Consider the following 14,296-nt stretch of genomic DNA (forward strand, 5'->3'; position numbering starts at 1 on the left):
ATGCTAAAAACTCTTCGAATGGATTGTATCCTCCCACGTATTCCTCATCTTTGATATTTGATATCCAACTTCAGCTGCTTCGGAAAAAGAATTTCAGCAGAGGGCGCTGTGCATCAATGCAGTCGACTCGATGTCCCTCGAGGGCCTCCATATCGTGGATGATGTCATCGAAGGCATATATAGCACACGCCGCACCCATTGGCTTCAGTTCAGTTTTTCCACATAAGCTATTGCTTCGAGAAATATGGCGTGCTTCATTTGTTACTTCGCGATTTGTCTTCTTCTTCATCAACACCGACTACCCCAAAGACCGGGTTCAAGAAGTGTTGAGATTGTGACTCGACATTGTCATTAACCGAACCACACCGTATATGTCTATGGTGTCTCAGGGTGGAGGATAAGACCTTGGCGTACTCCAAGTGCCAGTCTATGACCGGAAAGGCTCTGAAGGAGCGAAAGGGGAAATTGATGGTAGGTAGAAACCCCAAAAAATCTCCATATCATGTGGGTGATATGCAAGAGGGGGTGTGTTATGTCACATGGGTGATATGCTCGAGGTGGTGGGTTATATCACATGGGTGATATGCTAGAGGTGGTGGGTTATGTCACGTGAGTGATATGCTAGAGGTGGTGGGTTATATGACGTGGGCGATATGCTAGAGGGGGGGTTATGTCATGTGGGTGATATGGTAGAGGTGGTGGGTTATATCACATGGGTGATATGCTAGAGGTGCTGGTTGGTTATATCACGTGGGTGATATGCTAGAGGTGGTGGGTTATATCACATGGGTGATATGCTTGAAGTCGTGGGTGATATGCTAGAGGTGGTGGGTAATGTCACGTGGGTGATATGCTAGAGATTGTGGGTTATATCCTGTGTGTGAGCAGAATTGTTCAGGTCTCGAATGGTGCTTGTGGGAGGAGAGAGGGCTTCTAACCGCAGCAGGAACCTCGATCAAAATGCCCCACATGTAAATGCCCTTTTGTAAGTGATAAAGTTGCCCAAATCTTAAATCTTAAAATCTGCCGCACACAAGACTGGCCGCAGCAGCCAGTCACATAAAATAGAAAGAGAGACTGTCCTTTCCCTTGAGATACTGGCAGAGAGGTGCATGCCCTAGAGGGGAGGCAATCTGAAGAACCCCCAAATGATGCACTTGACCAGGTAGCAGAAATACTGGAGCAATCTCCAAGTACATACACAAATGCACGGAACATTGTACGCAGTTAGCGTCAGAGCGATAAGCATTGGCAATCACGTGCACGTCATTTAGTGGTTCCCAACAGCTGCGCACATTGCAAAAAGGGGGTAGGGGATGGCCAAGATAAATAAAGAATGGTATGCTTGAGGTTTGAGAAACAGGGGAGCAGTTAGTCCACCAAGCCTTCCCCTGCCCTCTGAAGCACTCTCTCATGCACCCTCTTCTCAAGAAACCCACAACCGACCCCTCTTGCCTGGCTAACTATCGTCCGATCTCTATCACGCCTTTCCTGGGCAAACTCCTGGAAAAGCTGCCCATCTCCCAGCTTAATCTTCACACTGATTCTTTTGGTTGTCTCCATGACCATCAGTCTGGCTTCAGAGCTGCCAGAAGCATGGATGAATCCCTTCCTTAATGTCCACGCCCAATTGATTATTAATAGATCGGTTTCTTAAGGCAGGAATTTGAAGGATACGTTGGGGCACTTCTTCGACTACCTAAAAATATGCAGAGTGGGTGTACAGAGGGATAGAGCAGGGCTCACACCCTTTGATATAGCCATCTAATTAAGAAAAAAAGAACGTCTTAAAGATCGGGCAGCACCTATGAAACAAGCCCACCTAACTGAGTCAGTCCGAGCTGCTAACCTTACAGCATTGACCACCAAATAGAAAAATTAGTTCAGCAGCATCACACCTCCCTCCACAGTGCCACGGCAGCATTGCAGCTCCCTCCACAGTGCCACAGTAGCATTGCAGCTCCCTCCACAGTTCCACAGCATCATTGCAGCTCTCTCCACAGTGCCATGGCAGCATCGCAGCTCCCTCCACAGTGCCACGGGAGCATCGTAGCTCCCTCCACAGTGCCACACCAGCATCGCAGCTCCCTCCACAGTGTCACGGCCGCATTGCAGCTCCCTCCACAGTGTCATGGCAGCATCACAGCTCCCTCCACAGTACCACGGCAGCATTGCAGCTCCCTCCACAGTGCCATGGCAGCATTGCAGCTCCCTCCACAGTGCCACGGCAGCATCGCAGCTCCCTCCACAGTGCCACGCCAGCATCGCAGCTCCCTCCACAGTGCCACGGCAGCATTGCAGCTCCCTCCACAGTGCCACAGCAGCATTGCAGCTCCCTCCACAGTTCCACAGCATCATTGCAGCTCCCTCCACAGTGCCATGGCAGCATCGCAGCTCCCTCCACAGTGCCACGGCAGCATCGTAGCTCCATCCACAGTGCCACACCAGCATCGCAGCTCCCTACACAGTGCCACGGCAGCATTGCAGCTCCCTCCACAGTGCCATGGCAGCATTGCAGCTCCCTCCACAGTACCACGGCAGCATTGCAGCTCCCTCCACAGTGCCATGGCAGCATTGCAGCTCCCTCCACAATGCCACGGAAGCATCGCAGCTCCCTCCACAGTGCCATGGCAGCATCGCAGCTCCCTCCACAGTGCCAACCGGAAAAATATGTTTGAACTATTGCACACAAACAACAACAGAATGTTTTGTTCTTTTTTCAGGTCCTACTTAGCAGGTTCCTCGGTTCAGGAATTGAACCCCATCTCTGAAGTAACCTGGCTAACGTAAATGGGGTCCTTTTTTCATGATCCTTCGATAGGCCATTCTGCGATTAACATACAGTGCAGGGATTGGAGAGTGCTGGGATCCTACGAGGCCGAAGACATCGAAATAATAATAAAGAATCTAAAAACTGTGCTTGCATTCGGCCCCGATGTGATACCTAACGTGGTGTTTAAAGTGAACCCGCCAGCTCGGGCGGAAAACCTGGTCTTTTGGTTTTAAAAGATCTTAACATCGGGCGAGATTCCGGATAGTTGGAGGGAGTACATCTTGATTGATGTCTACAAGAGGGGAGACACAGAGGCCCCCTCCAACTACAGACTACTCACCATGCTTGATTCTTGTGCCAAAATATTTGCAACCAAATAAACGCATGGGTTGCAACCACCGGCCGCTTGCACAGATGTCAAACTGGCTTTCGCAGGGCCCACAGCACTATGCCCAACAACTGCGCTGTACAGTTTCTGCTTGCAGACACAATAGCCCGCAATCAAAGGATCTATATGTGCTTTATAGATTACTCTAGAGCTTTCGACACAGTCTCTCGAGTGAAGCTCTGGCACAAATTATCCCAGTTGGGTTTGGATCCGGTCCTTCTGCACTTTGTCAAGGCGCTGCACAGTGACACGCAGGTAGCTTATTACACTATCTCAGGAGGGCGTGCTTTCCAGGAAAATTAAAACCAATGTAGGTTTGAAACAGGGATGTGTGCTTGCACCACTGTTGTACAACCTTTATAGGTCGGACTTGGATACGCACCTGTTAGGAATTAGAACTTTCCCTCTGATAATTGGCAATGAGCCGGTACCCTGGCTAATGTATGCTGACGATACGATCCTTATGGATCGTACACAAATCGGCTTGCAACGTGCCACTAACGCATTGGGCGAATATGCCAGTATGAATGACTTGACCATAAACCCCCTCAAGACTAAGGTGTTGGTTCTGGGTAGCGGGATACAACTCCAGGACTCCTTTGCCCGGGCGTTAAATGGTGTACATTTAGGTGGGGGTGGTTACTACACCTACTTAGGAGTCCCCACCTGTTCTTTCCCGACTCGGGGGTTCTTTGGTGAGGGCATCTCGGGACACATACTTAAGAAGTGGTGCCTGATAAGATGCTTCGTGGCTGGTTCTGGTTGTAATAGTACAGAGGGCCTCATTAAATACACCAGACAAGCATTATCCCCGCTCTGACATACAGTCTCGAATTACTGTCCGAGGCCCATGTGCACTGGCTAGACAGGTTCAAGGAAGAGGCGTGCGGGGCACCTCGGTGACGATAGTTCTGGACCGCAAAGAGAAGATGAAGAACTGTGGCCCAGCAAGGGCGTCGAGTCGTCGGCGTCTCTGTGGTCTTTTAGGTGGCGGGAAACCCACCGGCAGATGCTCCTCTGCGCGTCGACGGTCGGGCCTTCTCCAGCGGGATAAAGCGGGCGACGATGCAGACCAGAGCGTCCGATGATCAAAGAAGTTCTTAGGCAAATGGGAGCACAGCGGCTCCGGTCGGCGACGGCGGTCGTCGACAGTGGCGGACAACAGTCCGGGTGCTTCTCTGTCTCCGGTCGGCAGCCTGTCGTAGGCCTGTCTACCAGGGAGCGTTGGCAAAGAGCAGCTGTGCACGATAGTCCCTCGTAGCTCGGGAAGAGGGTGCCTTACCAGGTCCTCTCTGGGTCAGTCCTTGGAGACACAGCAGCTTTCAGATTGTGAAGGAGAGCAACAGCAATTCTTCTCTTCCATCAGGGCTTCAAGGTCAAGCTTCAGTTACTCCAGTTACTCGGCGTAGTGGACTTCAGTTTCTGAACAATTTCCAGTGGTGAGAGGTCCCCAGATATACTATTCTGTCTCCCATCCACACTGCTAGGTCACACTCAGCAGTCAATCATCCAGAAGGGCATTCATGCAGTCAGTCAGCCAATCAGGCACACAGTGCATTCAGGCCATCCTCCTCCCGCTCAGACACTCACAACAAGGAATGTGGATTGGGACAAGTACCCAGCCATTCAACACTACACACTGCATTCAGGCTAGTTTCAGGCAGGGCTGTCTCAGTCTTTGTCTCTCATACCAGAAACCAGACAACCGCAACAAGAAGTGCATATTGGTCACCCACTCCATTCACCCAGGTCCCACCCACAGGAGGTACCCACAACATACAGTCACTGGGAAGGCTCCAGCTAGTCTGGCCGGGCCTTCACAACAACACCATATATGGCACTTTCACCCAACCGCCAGTCAGGGGGAAGGGACAGAGTCAGGGCTTCCCAGGACTTTGTGAAAACAAGGTAATAGGTAATAGAAAGCAAGAGGCCACAGTGGCCATTTTGTTTTCCATCCGGAATCAACTGATCCCAATGGCAGGGCCGGGGTATCCCAAAATGGAGGATACTCCGCGCACCTGTCAATTTCAGCATGGAGCTGCCACCAGCCCATACCCTGCTCTGCGGGCCACCCACAGGTGCCCAAAAACATACACTAGGGGCACAGGGTTGTACCCCCCACCCATGGGTGCCATAAGGGTATCCCACGGGTCCGTTCACCAAACCAAAAGAGAGAGAGCTGCACCGCCAGGAGTCCCACATGAACTCCTGCACGGAAAACACGACAGAACACACGATAAAAAGCAGTAAAGGACAAGGATACGGAGGCCCTGTCCCTCCGAAGCATTTCCAACATCACAGGGATGCAGTCAGTATGGACTTCTGCTTGGTAGCCAACAAGGCATACCTGTTTGTGGCTGTAGACGAGTTCAGCCGGTACCCTTAGGTCATACCGGTCCAGCACACGGACGTGACATCAGTCATCACTTCCCTTGAGAAAATGTTCACAGTCCACTACATACCCAATCAAATCAAGAGCGACAACAGGCCCTCATTCAAGGGACGAGATTTACGCAACTTTTTGGGACAGTTTGAAAATACAGCATCATCGGGTCACCAAGCAAATGGGGATGCTGAACGCTTCATGGCGTCGCTAAACGGAACAATACGCATCGCAAAGGAACAACAAGTCCTGTCATTGCCACAGATATGCAGACGCCCCACTCCTGGACCCATTTTAGTCCAGCTGCTCTCATGTTCGGGAGTCCCATACCAGTGGGGCTCCCCGATATACTCTAGCTGGACCATCCCAGAAGTAGACCATGAATGTGTGGAGGAGGACCAACCGACCCGGAACAACAGGGAAAGCCCAGCCTGTGGAATGCTCATTGCTACCAGCGGGCGAGGGCGATGACCAGTGATGCTGGGAAGGCATGTCTAAAAATAATGTCACAAGGCCCAACTCACCTGGAAGCGCACCTGTCTGCCATCAGTAAAGTCTATTTGATTGCCTCTTTAGGCTGCCATGTCAATATTTATTTATTTATTTTACATTTATAAAGCGCTCACACAGCCCGCAGGCATCGAGGCGCTGTTATAGGAATTGTTTGTTTTTCTTAGTTACGTATTTATAACGCGATTAAACACCCTGAGGTTTCTAAGCGCGGACCCGGGGATCGAACCTGTTGTTGCTTCGTGTCGTCTTGTTTCCAATAGGTCACAGTCCCTGGCTAATAACTATGTCCATCATTGCTGTGTATATGCAGCTGTTGTGTTCATCCACGAGTTGCTAAATGCACCTCAGACAGAAGAGAGAAATGAAGAGGGGATGCTCAGCAGTTTATGGAGTAGACAAAGGATTGTCTTGATACTTGAACCCACCACATCCTCACACAAAACACTAACACCAAATCAAAACACTTTCACACACCAGAGGCACTGGATCGTACCCATACGGTTACAACACACAAAGCCTCCCGCACAAACTCCCACATGCAAAACAACACACAGATGCCAGTTCCTGCTGGTTCTGAACCTATCCTCTCACCTTATCCTCACTAACCTCCCCACCCCCTCTCTTGCAGAGCCCCGCAAGCGCCTGGACACCTCCCCTGGGTGGTAGCAGTGGGCGGTGTAAATCAACGTAACATAACATAGCTTGCTGCAGTAGAGGAAGCACTCAGCGGTTACAGTGAGCTGGCTTCTCTCCTCCATAATGGGTGGCAGGTTGGTGTCCGGTCACCCATTAGGCTTTCCAGCTTCGGGAAAAATAACTCTGAAGCCATTTTCTGTAAATCCTGGCATATTAGTGCATGTAATACGTGTCACTTTGAATTCCTGCACACTGACTTATAAAAGCTTGGAATGTTTGATTATTCATACCTGACATCAGACATGGCAAGTTTCCCGACCAGATGGGTTAGATATTTTGCTCCAGAAAGAATTTCCCCATAGGATCGCATTGGGGTTTTCATTATTTTTGGTGGGAGCGACTACTGGAGGTTGTCTCCCTCTGCTGGAGACTGATGCGAGTGGCAGGAGACTTGGCATGCCTGTGACATTGAACTACTTGAGATCTCCATAAACTGTCACCATCTAACAAAGGCACGAATCTTATCATGGATAATGTACACAACATTCGCACATCAAACAATCACACTAAATAAGAGCTGAGATTCTGAGAGCAGAGGAGCTCTTTGGCGCTGTTCAGTGTCTTCGGCAGCCATTACTCTGCTGCTCATTAGAGACGCCTTGCCTTGTGAATGACGAAGGATTTCCCGGCCTGGAGTCCTGCGGTAAGAGCAGGTGGGATACTTTCTAACACCTGCAAGGCATTCCTGGGGATTTCTCAGATGCAACAGCTTGGAACCAAAGCTGCCCCTTTCTCTTCACTCTGGGGCCTGCATAGGATTCCTCTTCCAAACCTTAGGATGTGACCGGGGGTATAATGAGATTCCTGTGCCCGCGGCTTGAGAGCGACAGGGGCAGTTGCCACTTTGCTCCCATGAGGCCAGGAAGAATAAAACAAATGCATGATGGTAGTATGGGGGTGTTAAGCGGTTCCCCAAAACAGGCCATTGCGATTGCACCTAAAATATTGCTAAGGATGCCCGCTGCTGCGTGGACCACTCAGAACACAGACCCTATGGATCCTCCGAACATTAAGGTTCCACCGCCCTCTGCATACCCAACGCCTAGCAAGTGTGGGGTACCGCTCTCTGACACTGAGTCTCTGTATCCACTCCTATTCAGGCTTCACACCGTTCAGAACTCTGCTATGTGGGTCACCAGCATTGTAGGAACACTGTGCCATGATGTGTGTGATCTAAACAGCTCATGTAACCCTCCCCCGGCCGTCCCCAGTGCTGGCGTTATGCCGCTGAATCATAGCCCACACTCAGAAGTCTCTATTTGCTACTCCAAAATTGCTCATAGCCTGTCTCATGTTGCCACTTTCACTATCACGATGCCCCTTCAAACACCGGCTCTGAGAAAAATGCACTTGCCTTTGTTAACTGCCAGCAAGACATAGATCGTCCTCATTGGGACCCCTGCTCCCGCTTTCCCACTTTCACTCTGGTCAGCCCCCCTTGGTCCTGCGCCCTCACGCACCAGTGAGGCAAACAATCTGGGGTTCATCTTTGATTCCACTCTCTCCTTCTGCACCTCCAGAGCCACACAGGTCCCAGGCTGCCCCGCCAGTCCTCACACTTGTCCCCAGGCCTCTGCATTCTACTTACCACTACTGCACTTCTGGAATTCATTCCATGAGAGGGGCCACCTCTCTGTACTTAACCAGGGCCCTGCTGGACTGGGCGCACTTGTTCCCTCCTCCTTCCTCCCACTTCCTGTCTGTGTACTTACATTAACTCAGAACGTATTGGGCCTAGTTTGGCTGGCCTAGTATGCTAGTTTTTTGTATGTCCTTTCCTCCCCCCACTTATCACCTGTATGTTCTTCACCTTCACCCCCTTATCACCTAACTCTCTGTCATGCACTTGCACTATCTGAAACGTTGTTGGCCTAGCACGGTTGTTTAAGGATTGTAAGCCCTTCCCCTCTCCCCTTTCCCGCCTCCCCTCTTGTCTTGTATTCGCACCAGTAGTATTGCCGTCAGGCTTAGTTTGCGAGTTTTTTGTGCTAGATCATGCAGAAACTTCAAAGCCTAAGAATGACTCGGTATTCCCTTGTTCCTTTCCCGCCTTGAAGCCCTTTACTTGTGTATAAGCGCTTTACAGATAAGCAATTACAAGTAGAATTACAATTAAACTGCCCCAGAAAAGCGCCTATGTCACATGCCGCCTCTGGTTATGCCCCTGCACAGCCCACTGCCAGCATCCGCAATCTTTCCAATCTTGCACATAGTCCCATTCCAGCTGCTTCCTCTACTGACATTGTGCCCCTGAATGCCAACTTCCACAAAAATGCTTTTCACATTGCCAGATGTGCCAAAACCGATCCCAGCACTACCATGTTGATGCTTGTAATGACTTGGCACTGGATGCCTGCACTGCCTCTGCTATAGTCAAGACTAGCCCTCCAAAAAGCACCCTGATAAATGCCCCAGGGATTGATAATCCTCCCAGTACTACCCTCCAAGCCCTCCAACCTGATCTGCCTAAAAGGGTGCCGCTTGCCCACACAAACCAATCAAAACCTAAGGAACTGCAGCCCACTCCCTCAGAAAAGGATCCCTATCTGCACTGCACCTTACTCATGCCCTCGACATCTCTGACCTCCTCACCACTAGAAACCTCGATGCCTTTGCCATCCTCGAAAACAGACTCCATGATGCTCCGGGCCCAGTCCTTGCCCTGCCTTTCCCACCGGCTACCCGATATACTGAAAAGACAGGCCTAACGCTAGAGGTGGTGGGGTGGCCCTGGGGGCTAAAGACTCCCTCCCTATCAGACAGGTCAACACTTCCCTAGAAGAGAATTAAGACACCCTTCCCTCAAACTGTCCATGTGACCTACATACATCATTACTATCCACATAGTTTACTGCCCTCCTGTTCCTTCGCTAAGCTTCAACGAGAATCTCCTCCACATCTTGGGAGACAACATCAAGAACACCTCTAAAAATCATCCTTCTGGGAGATCTAAATCTGGGCCTCAATGATCTTGAAGACCTTCAGGCCTCTTCTGTGGCTAAATCCCTCGAAATGTTAGGGTTTAAGCACTGCATCAACAACCCCACCCACTCCAAGGGCTGAACACTGGATTTTGTCGCAGACCTTAACTGCCTGATCTTTGTTGGCTCCAACATTGCATGCCCTTGGTCGGACCACCATATTATCTACTTCTCTATCCCACACCCTAAGAAACCCAAGCTCACTGCCCTGCCACTACGTCTGGCGCTTGTCCATAGCTCACGCAAGCTCACAAAAGAAAGCATACTGCCCTTGCTGCACATGCCTAATCTTAAACCTCCATACTCTAATGAACCTATCATCCAAGCAAACCTGTTGTGACTGTTTGTACTTCTGAACTGACTTATCCTCCCGTTCCTCCACACTCTCCTCACCTGAACCTCCTGAGTTGTCTGTATCTAGTAGATTCCGCCGACTTAGGTAGTCTCTTCCCTTTTTTGGTAGCACTTGCCTGTCTCGGAGAGAAGCCACAGTGACAGCTGGCTGAACAGCCATCCCGGGACGCCTCCTCCGGGAGCAGGCCGGAAAATAAGGGAAAACCCACACGGGGGAAAAAAAACCTTAGCCGGGAGGTTGTAGACAGGTGAATGTCCAATGCAGAACTTGCTGGTCTGAAGAAGTGCCGAAATCCGCCGGGAAGATGAAGAGGAACACACTCCGGAGGTAGGGAGGATAACTGCAGTCGAGATTGAGGAAACCCTACTAGGTAGGGTACCGGCAGCTGTGGAGAAAAATGGGACTGCTGAACCACCAGGCCCCGAGAGCACGGCTTAGAGAGAAAGAAGAAGAGAAAAGGGAAAACTGGAGGACCGCTAACAGAGAGGGTAGCGGTAAAAGAGAAAAACAAGAGTCGCTGCCGAAGCAGCAACCGAGAGGGGCGAGGAAAAACCCCGGAAAATAGCCGAGAGAACGGCTGGAGGAGAAGGAAGAGGGAAAAAACCACTGCCAGAGGGGAAGGCAGAGTGAGAGAAGACAGGTAGGTAAAGCGATTTGCTAGGGGAGCGAATAAACCAGCCGGCACCAAGATCCGCAGTCGAGCAGGAGCGGGCAGCGGATAACTGGAGCCAAAAAGTAAACAGAGCGAAAGAACCAGGGGAGCTGGAGCGAGAACCAGCGAGGTTGAAACGCAGCGACTGCCGGGAGGAAGGAGAATTTAACTCCCGGCAGCCCTGCGGCAGGCCAATGGCCTATACCAGAAACAAAGAAGGGACTACAATCCCTATCTGCTGGTTCGCAGTCTCCAACGTGGAAGGAGCCGCCAACCGTGGTGGCGATTGCGGATGACAGTATGCCCTTCTCCCCACCTGGCCGCCCCGGGCTTCCCTGGGTAACGGCGGTGAAATTGGGCTAGCAGTCTTGGTGTGTGAACCTGAGAAGCCCTTTCCCAAGAGTCCTCCGACTCAGGGTAGCCCTTCCAGGACAAAAGGTATTCAAGACGCCCACGATAAAACCTGGAATCGTGGACACGAGATACCTCATACTCCTCCGACTCTGGAGAACTTGTCGGAGTAGACTTGGGAATGGGTCTGTGATGAAGATCAGGATAGTATGGCTTGAGAAGAGAAAAATGAAAAACAGGGTGAATGCGGCGAAGAGTGAACGGAAGCCTGATTCGATTAGCCATTGGATTCACCTTAGAGAGAATGGGAAAAGGCCCCAGAAATCGAGGAGATAATTTAGAAGGCCGTGTCCATCTGGGCAAAAACCGGGTGGATAGCCACACCTGATCACCGGGCTCCCAGGCCGGACAATCTTTGCGGTGTCGATCGGCACAGGATTTTGTCAGTTGACGGCTGGCCTCAAGACTCCGAATAGCGGAAGACTGAGCTTCTTTGATGTTTTCTAAGACTTCTTCCGCTGCCGGAGAGTTGGTGTACTCAGGAACATCTGGAAATACCGAACGGGGTGAACCCCATAAGTACAGAAGAAAGGAGAGAGTCCGGTGGCAGAATGTCTGGTGTTGTTATAAGAGAATTCTGCAGTAGGAAGTAACGAGACACAGTTGTCTTGATGTTGGGTGACATAGCACTGTAAGTATTGCTCCAGAGTAGCGTTGAGGCGTTCTGTCTGACCATTAGATTCCGGGTTAAAACCCGAAGACAGAGCCCTTTCGATGCCCAGCCGGTTGCACAAGACAGTCCAAAATTTTGAGATGTACTGGCTACCCCGATCGGAAATTATCTTATCGGGAAGACCGTGCAACTTGAAAATGTCCCGAGAAAAAACCTCTGCCATATTGGCAGCGGTGGGCAGACCTGGAAGAGGGGAGAAATGCGCCAGCTTAGAAAAGGCATCCACCGTAACCATAATGCAGGTACAAGCTTCAGAGACTGGTAGGTCAACAATGAAATCAGTGGAGATCAATCCCCATGGACGAACAGGGAGTTCGACCTGAGTCAACAGACCCAAAGGTTTCCCCGGGCGATACTTGGCTCTGGCACAAATCGGACAGGCTTTGACATAATCATAGGTCTCCTTCTTCGCGTTAGGCCAAAGAAAAGTTCTAGAGAGGAGCTCAAGAGTGTTATCGGCTCCTCTATGTCCAGCAGAGCGAGAGTCATGACTCCACTTCAGGATCTTAGAGCGTAGAGGACCCGTCGGAATGTACAATCTTCTTTTGTAGAAAAGCCAGCCCCCTTTCAATTGAAAAGGAGAGGTAGGGCTTAAGGACCGTCGAGGCATTTCTTGAACTAGGGCAGTCTTAACTTCTTGAAGGAAAGAACCGATGAAAGCCAGAATTTGATTGCGGTTAAACATGGACTCATTCTTGATGGCAGTGTGCTCTTTAGTGGAATCCTTGCGGGACAAGGCATCCGCCAAACTGTTCTGGGATCCAGGGATATATGTGACTTGGAAATCGAACTGAGCAAAAAGGTGCGCCCATCTAGCCTGCCTGGAATTCGAACACTCCAATTCTTGTAGAACCTTGAGATTCTTGTGATCGGTTCTGATCAGAAATTGATGTCTGGCTCCTAATAGCAGATGTCGCCACTCTTCACAGGCAAGTTTCATGGCCAATAGTTCCTTCTCTAGCACTGAATAGTTGAGCTGACTGGAAGAAAGAGTTTTAGATAAATACGCCACGGGATGTTCTACACCCTGAATGGTCTGGAGAAGAACAGCTCCTACCGCGACCGCCGAAGCATCCGTTTCCAGTTTAAATGGTCGTGTTTGATCTGGATGCTGGAGAATGGGAGCAGAACAAAAAAGGCTTTTAAGAAAACAGAAACTCTTTCCGGCCTCATGCCTCCTTTTTGAGCAGTCGTATAATGGGGTACACCACATCAGAAAAATTCTGAATGAATCGTCGGTAGTAGTTTGCTAGTCCCAAGAATCTTTCTTTTCAGACTGGGTAAGCGAGAACATTCGCCCAAATGGAACCAGAGCATTAGGTTCGAGATCAATTGAGCAGTCTTCTGGCCGATGTGGAGGTAGTCGAGCGTGAGGGTTCTCTTTGAATACCTCAGAGAATTCAGCACAAAAGTTGGGGAGAGTGTGAATTCCCACGTGATCATGTGAGAGAACCTTAACAGACTGTTGATCTTCTCTGGCTTCTGACGGAAGACAGTTGGCAGTACAGTAGGGGGAGCAAAAGCTCAGTTGGTTTTCGGTCCAATTGATGCGAGGGTTGTGCCTGCGAAGCCAAGGAATACCTAGAATAATGGGGAAATGAGCGGCCCTAATGATGTCGAATTGCAGGACCTCCGTGTGCTGGTTGATGACCAAAGAAAGCTGCTCTGTGGTATGAGTGATAAGTCTGGAAGATAAAGGTGTTCCATCGACTCCTTCCACCTTCTGACCTTCCTTCCGGGATATCCATGTTAGACCCATCTTATCTGCCCACAGAGTGTCCACAAAGTTGCCTGCTGCTCCGCAATCCAGCAAGGCCAAGGTTTCCACCGGTATACCCTTGAGGAGCAAGTGGACTGATAAGACCATCAGTCTGGAGTCATCTTGAGATTCTGAGGCCGACACAGAAAGAGTCACGTAGGGACGATGAAGATCTGAATTCCCCCGGACACCGGTCCCTATTGGCGCCGAGGGTAATCGTTTCCCGTCTTCTTCTCTGGCAATTCGGAGCAGTCTTTGAGGACATGTTGGTCAGAACCGCAATAAGCGCACAGACCTTTCTCTCTTCTTCGTCGTCTCTCGGCAGACGACAGAGGTGCTCTTGTGGCGCCGATTTGCATAGGTTCGTCAGCTGGGTTAGAAGAGAAGCGTCCAGAGGAAGAGTGTGAAGGAGGGTCCGCTGGAGTTCCCGATCCTCTTTGTTTCCGGCGTTCTGTCCTTCTCTCTTGGAGACGAAACTCGATGTGTAGAGCAGCAGCGAGAAGATCTGAAAAAGTGGGAGAGCGAGGAGATCTGGCTAACTCATCCTTGATCTCTTCTCTCAGACCCCTCCTGAAAATGGCATACTGTGCCTGTTCGGGCCACCCAGCCTCTGCCGCCAGTGTCTTGAAGGATGAGATGTAAGTCAAAACATCTAGAGTACCTTGCCTTACATCAAGTAAATCTTCGCTTGCGGTAAACGATAATTCAG

The 14,296-nt window shown here is 50.4% G+C and overlaps 1 protein-coding gene across 1 annotated transcript in view; it reads right to left on the reverse strand.

Moving 5' to 3' along the window:
• Nucleotides 1-10,251, reverse strand: part of LOC138487584 (zinc finger protein 883-like) — a 47,969-nt gene extending 37,718 nt beyond the window's left edge. Inside the window, exon 1 of the mRNA XM_069614055.1 lies at nucleotides 10,069-10,251. Coding sequence (XP_069470156.1) covers nucleotides 10,069-10,251 — 183 coding nt within the window. The remainder of the gene's footprint in view (nucleotides 1-10,068) is intronic.
• Nucleotides 10,252-14,296: the final 4,045 nt, after the last annotated feature.

This window comes from Ambystoma mexicanum, chromosome 9 (genome assembly GCF_040938575.1).
Source record: "Ambystoma mexicanum isolate Mex_15411 chromosome 9, UKY_AmexF1_1, whole genome shotgun sequence".
In the NCBI taxonomy this organism is placed as follows: domain Eukaryota; kingdom Metazoa; phylum Chordata; class Amphibia; order Caudata; family Ambystomatidae; genus Ambystoma; species Ambystoma mexicanum.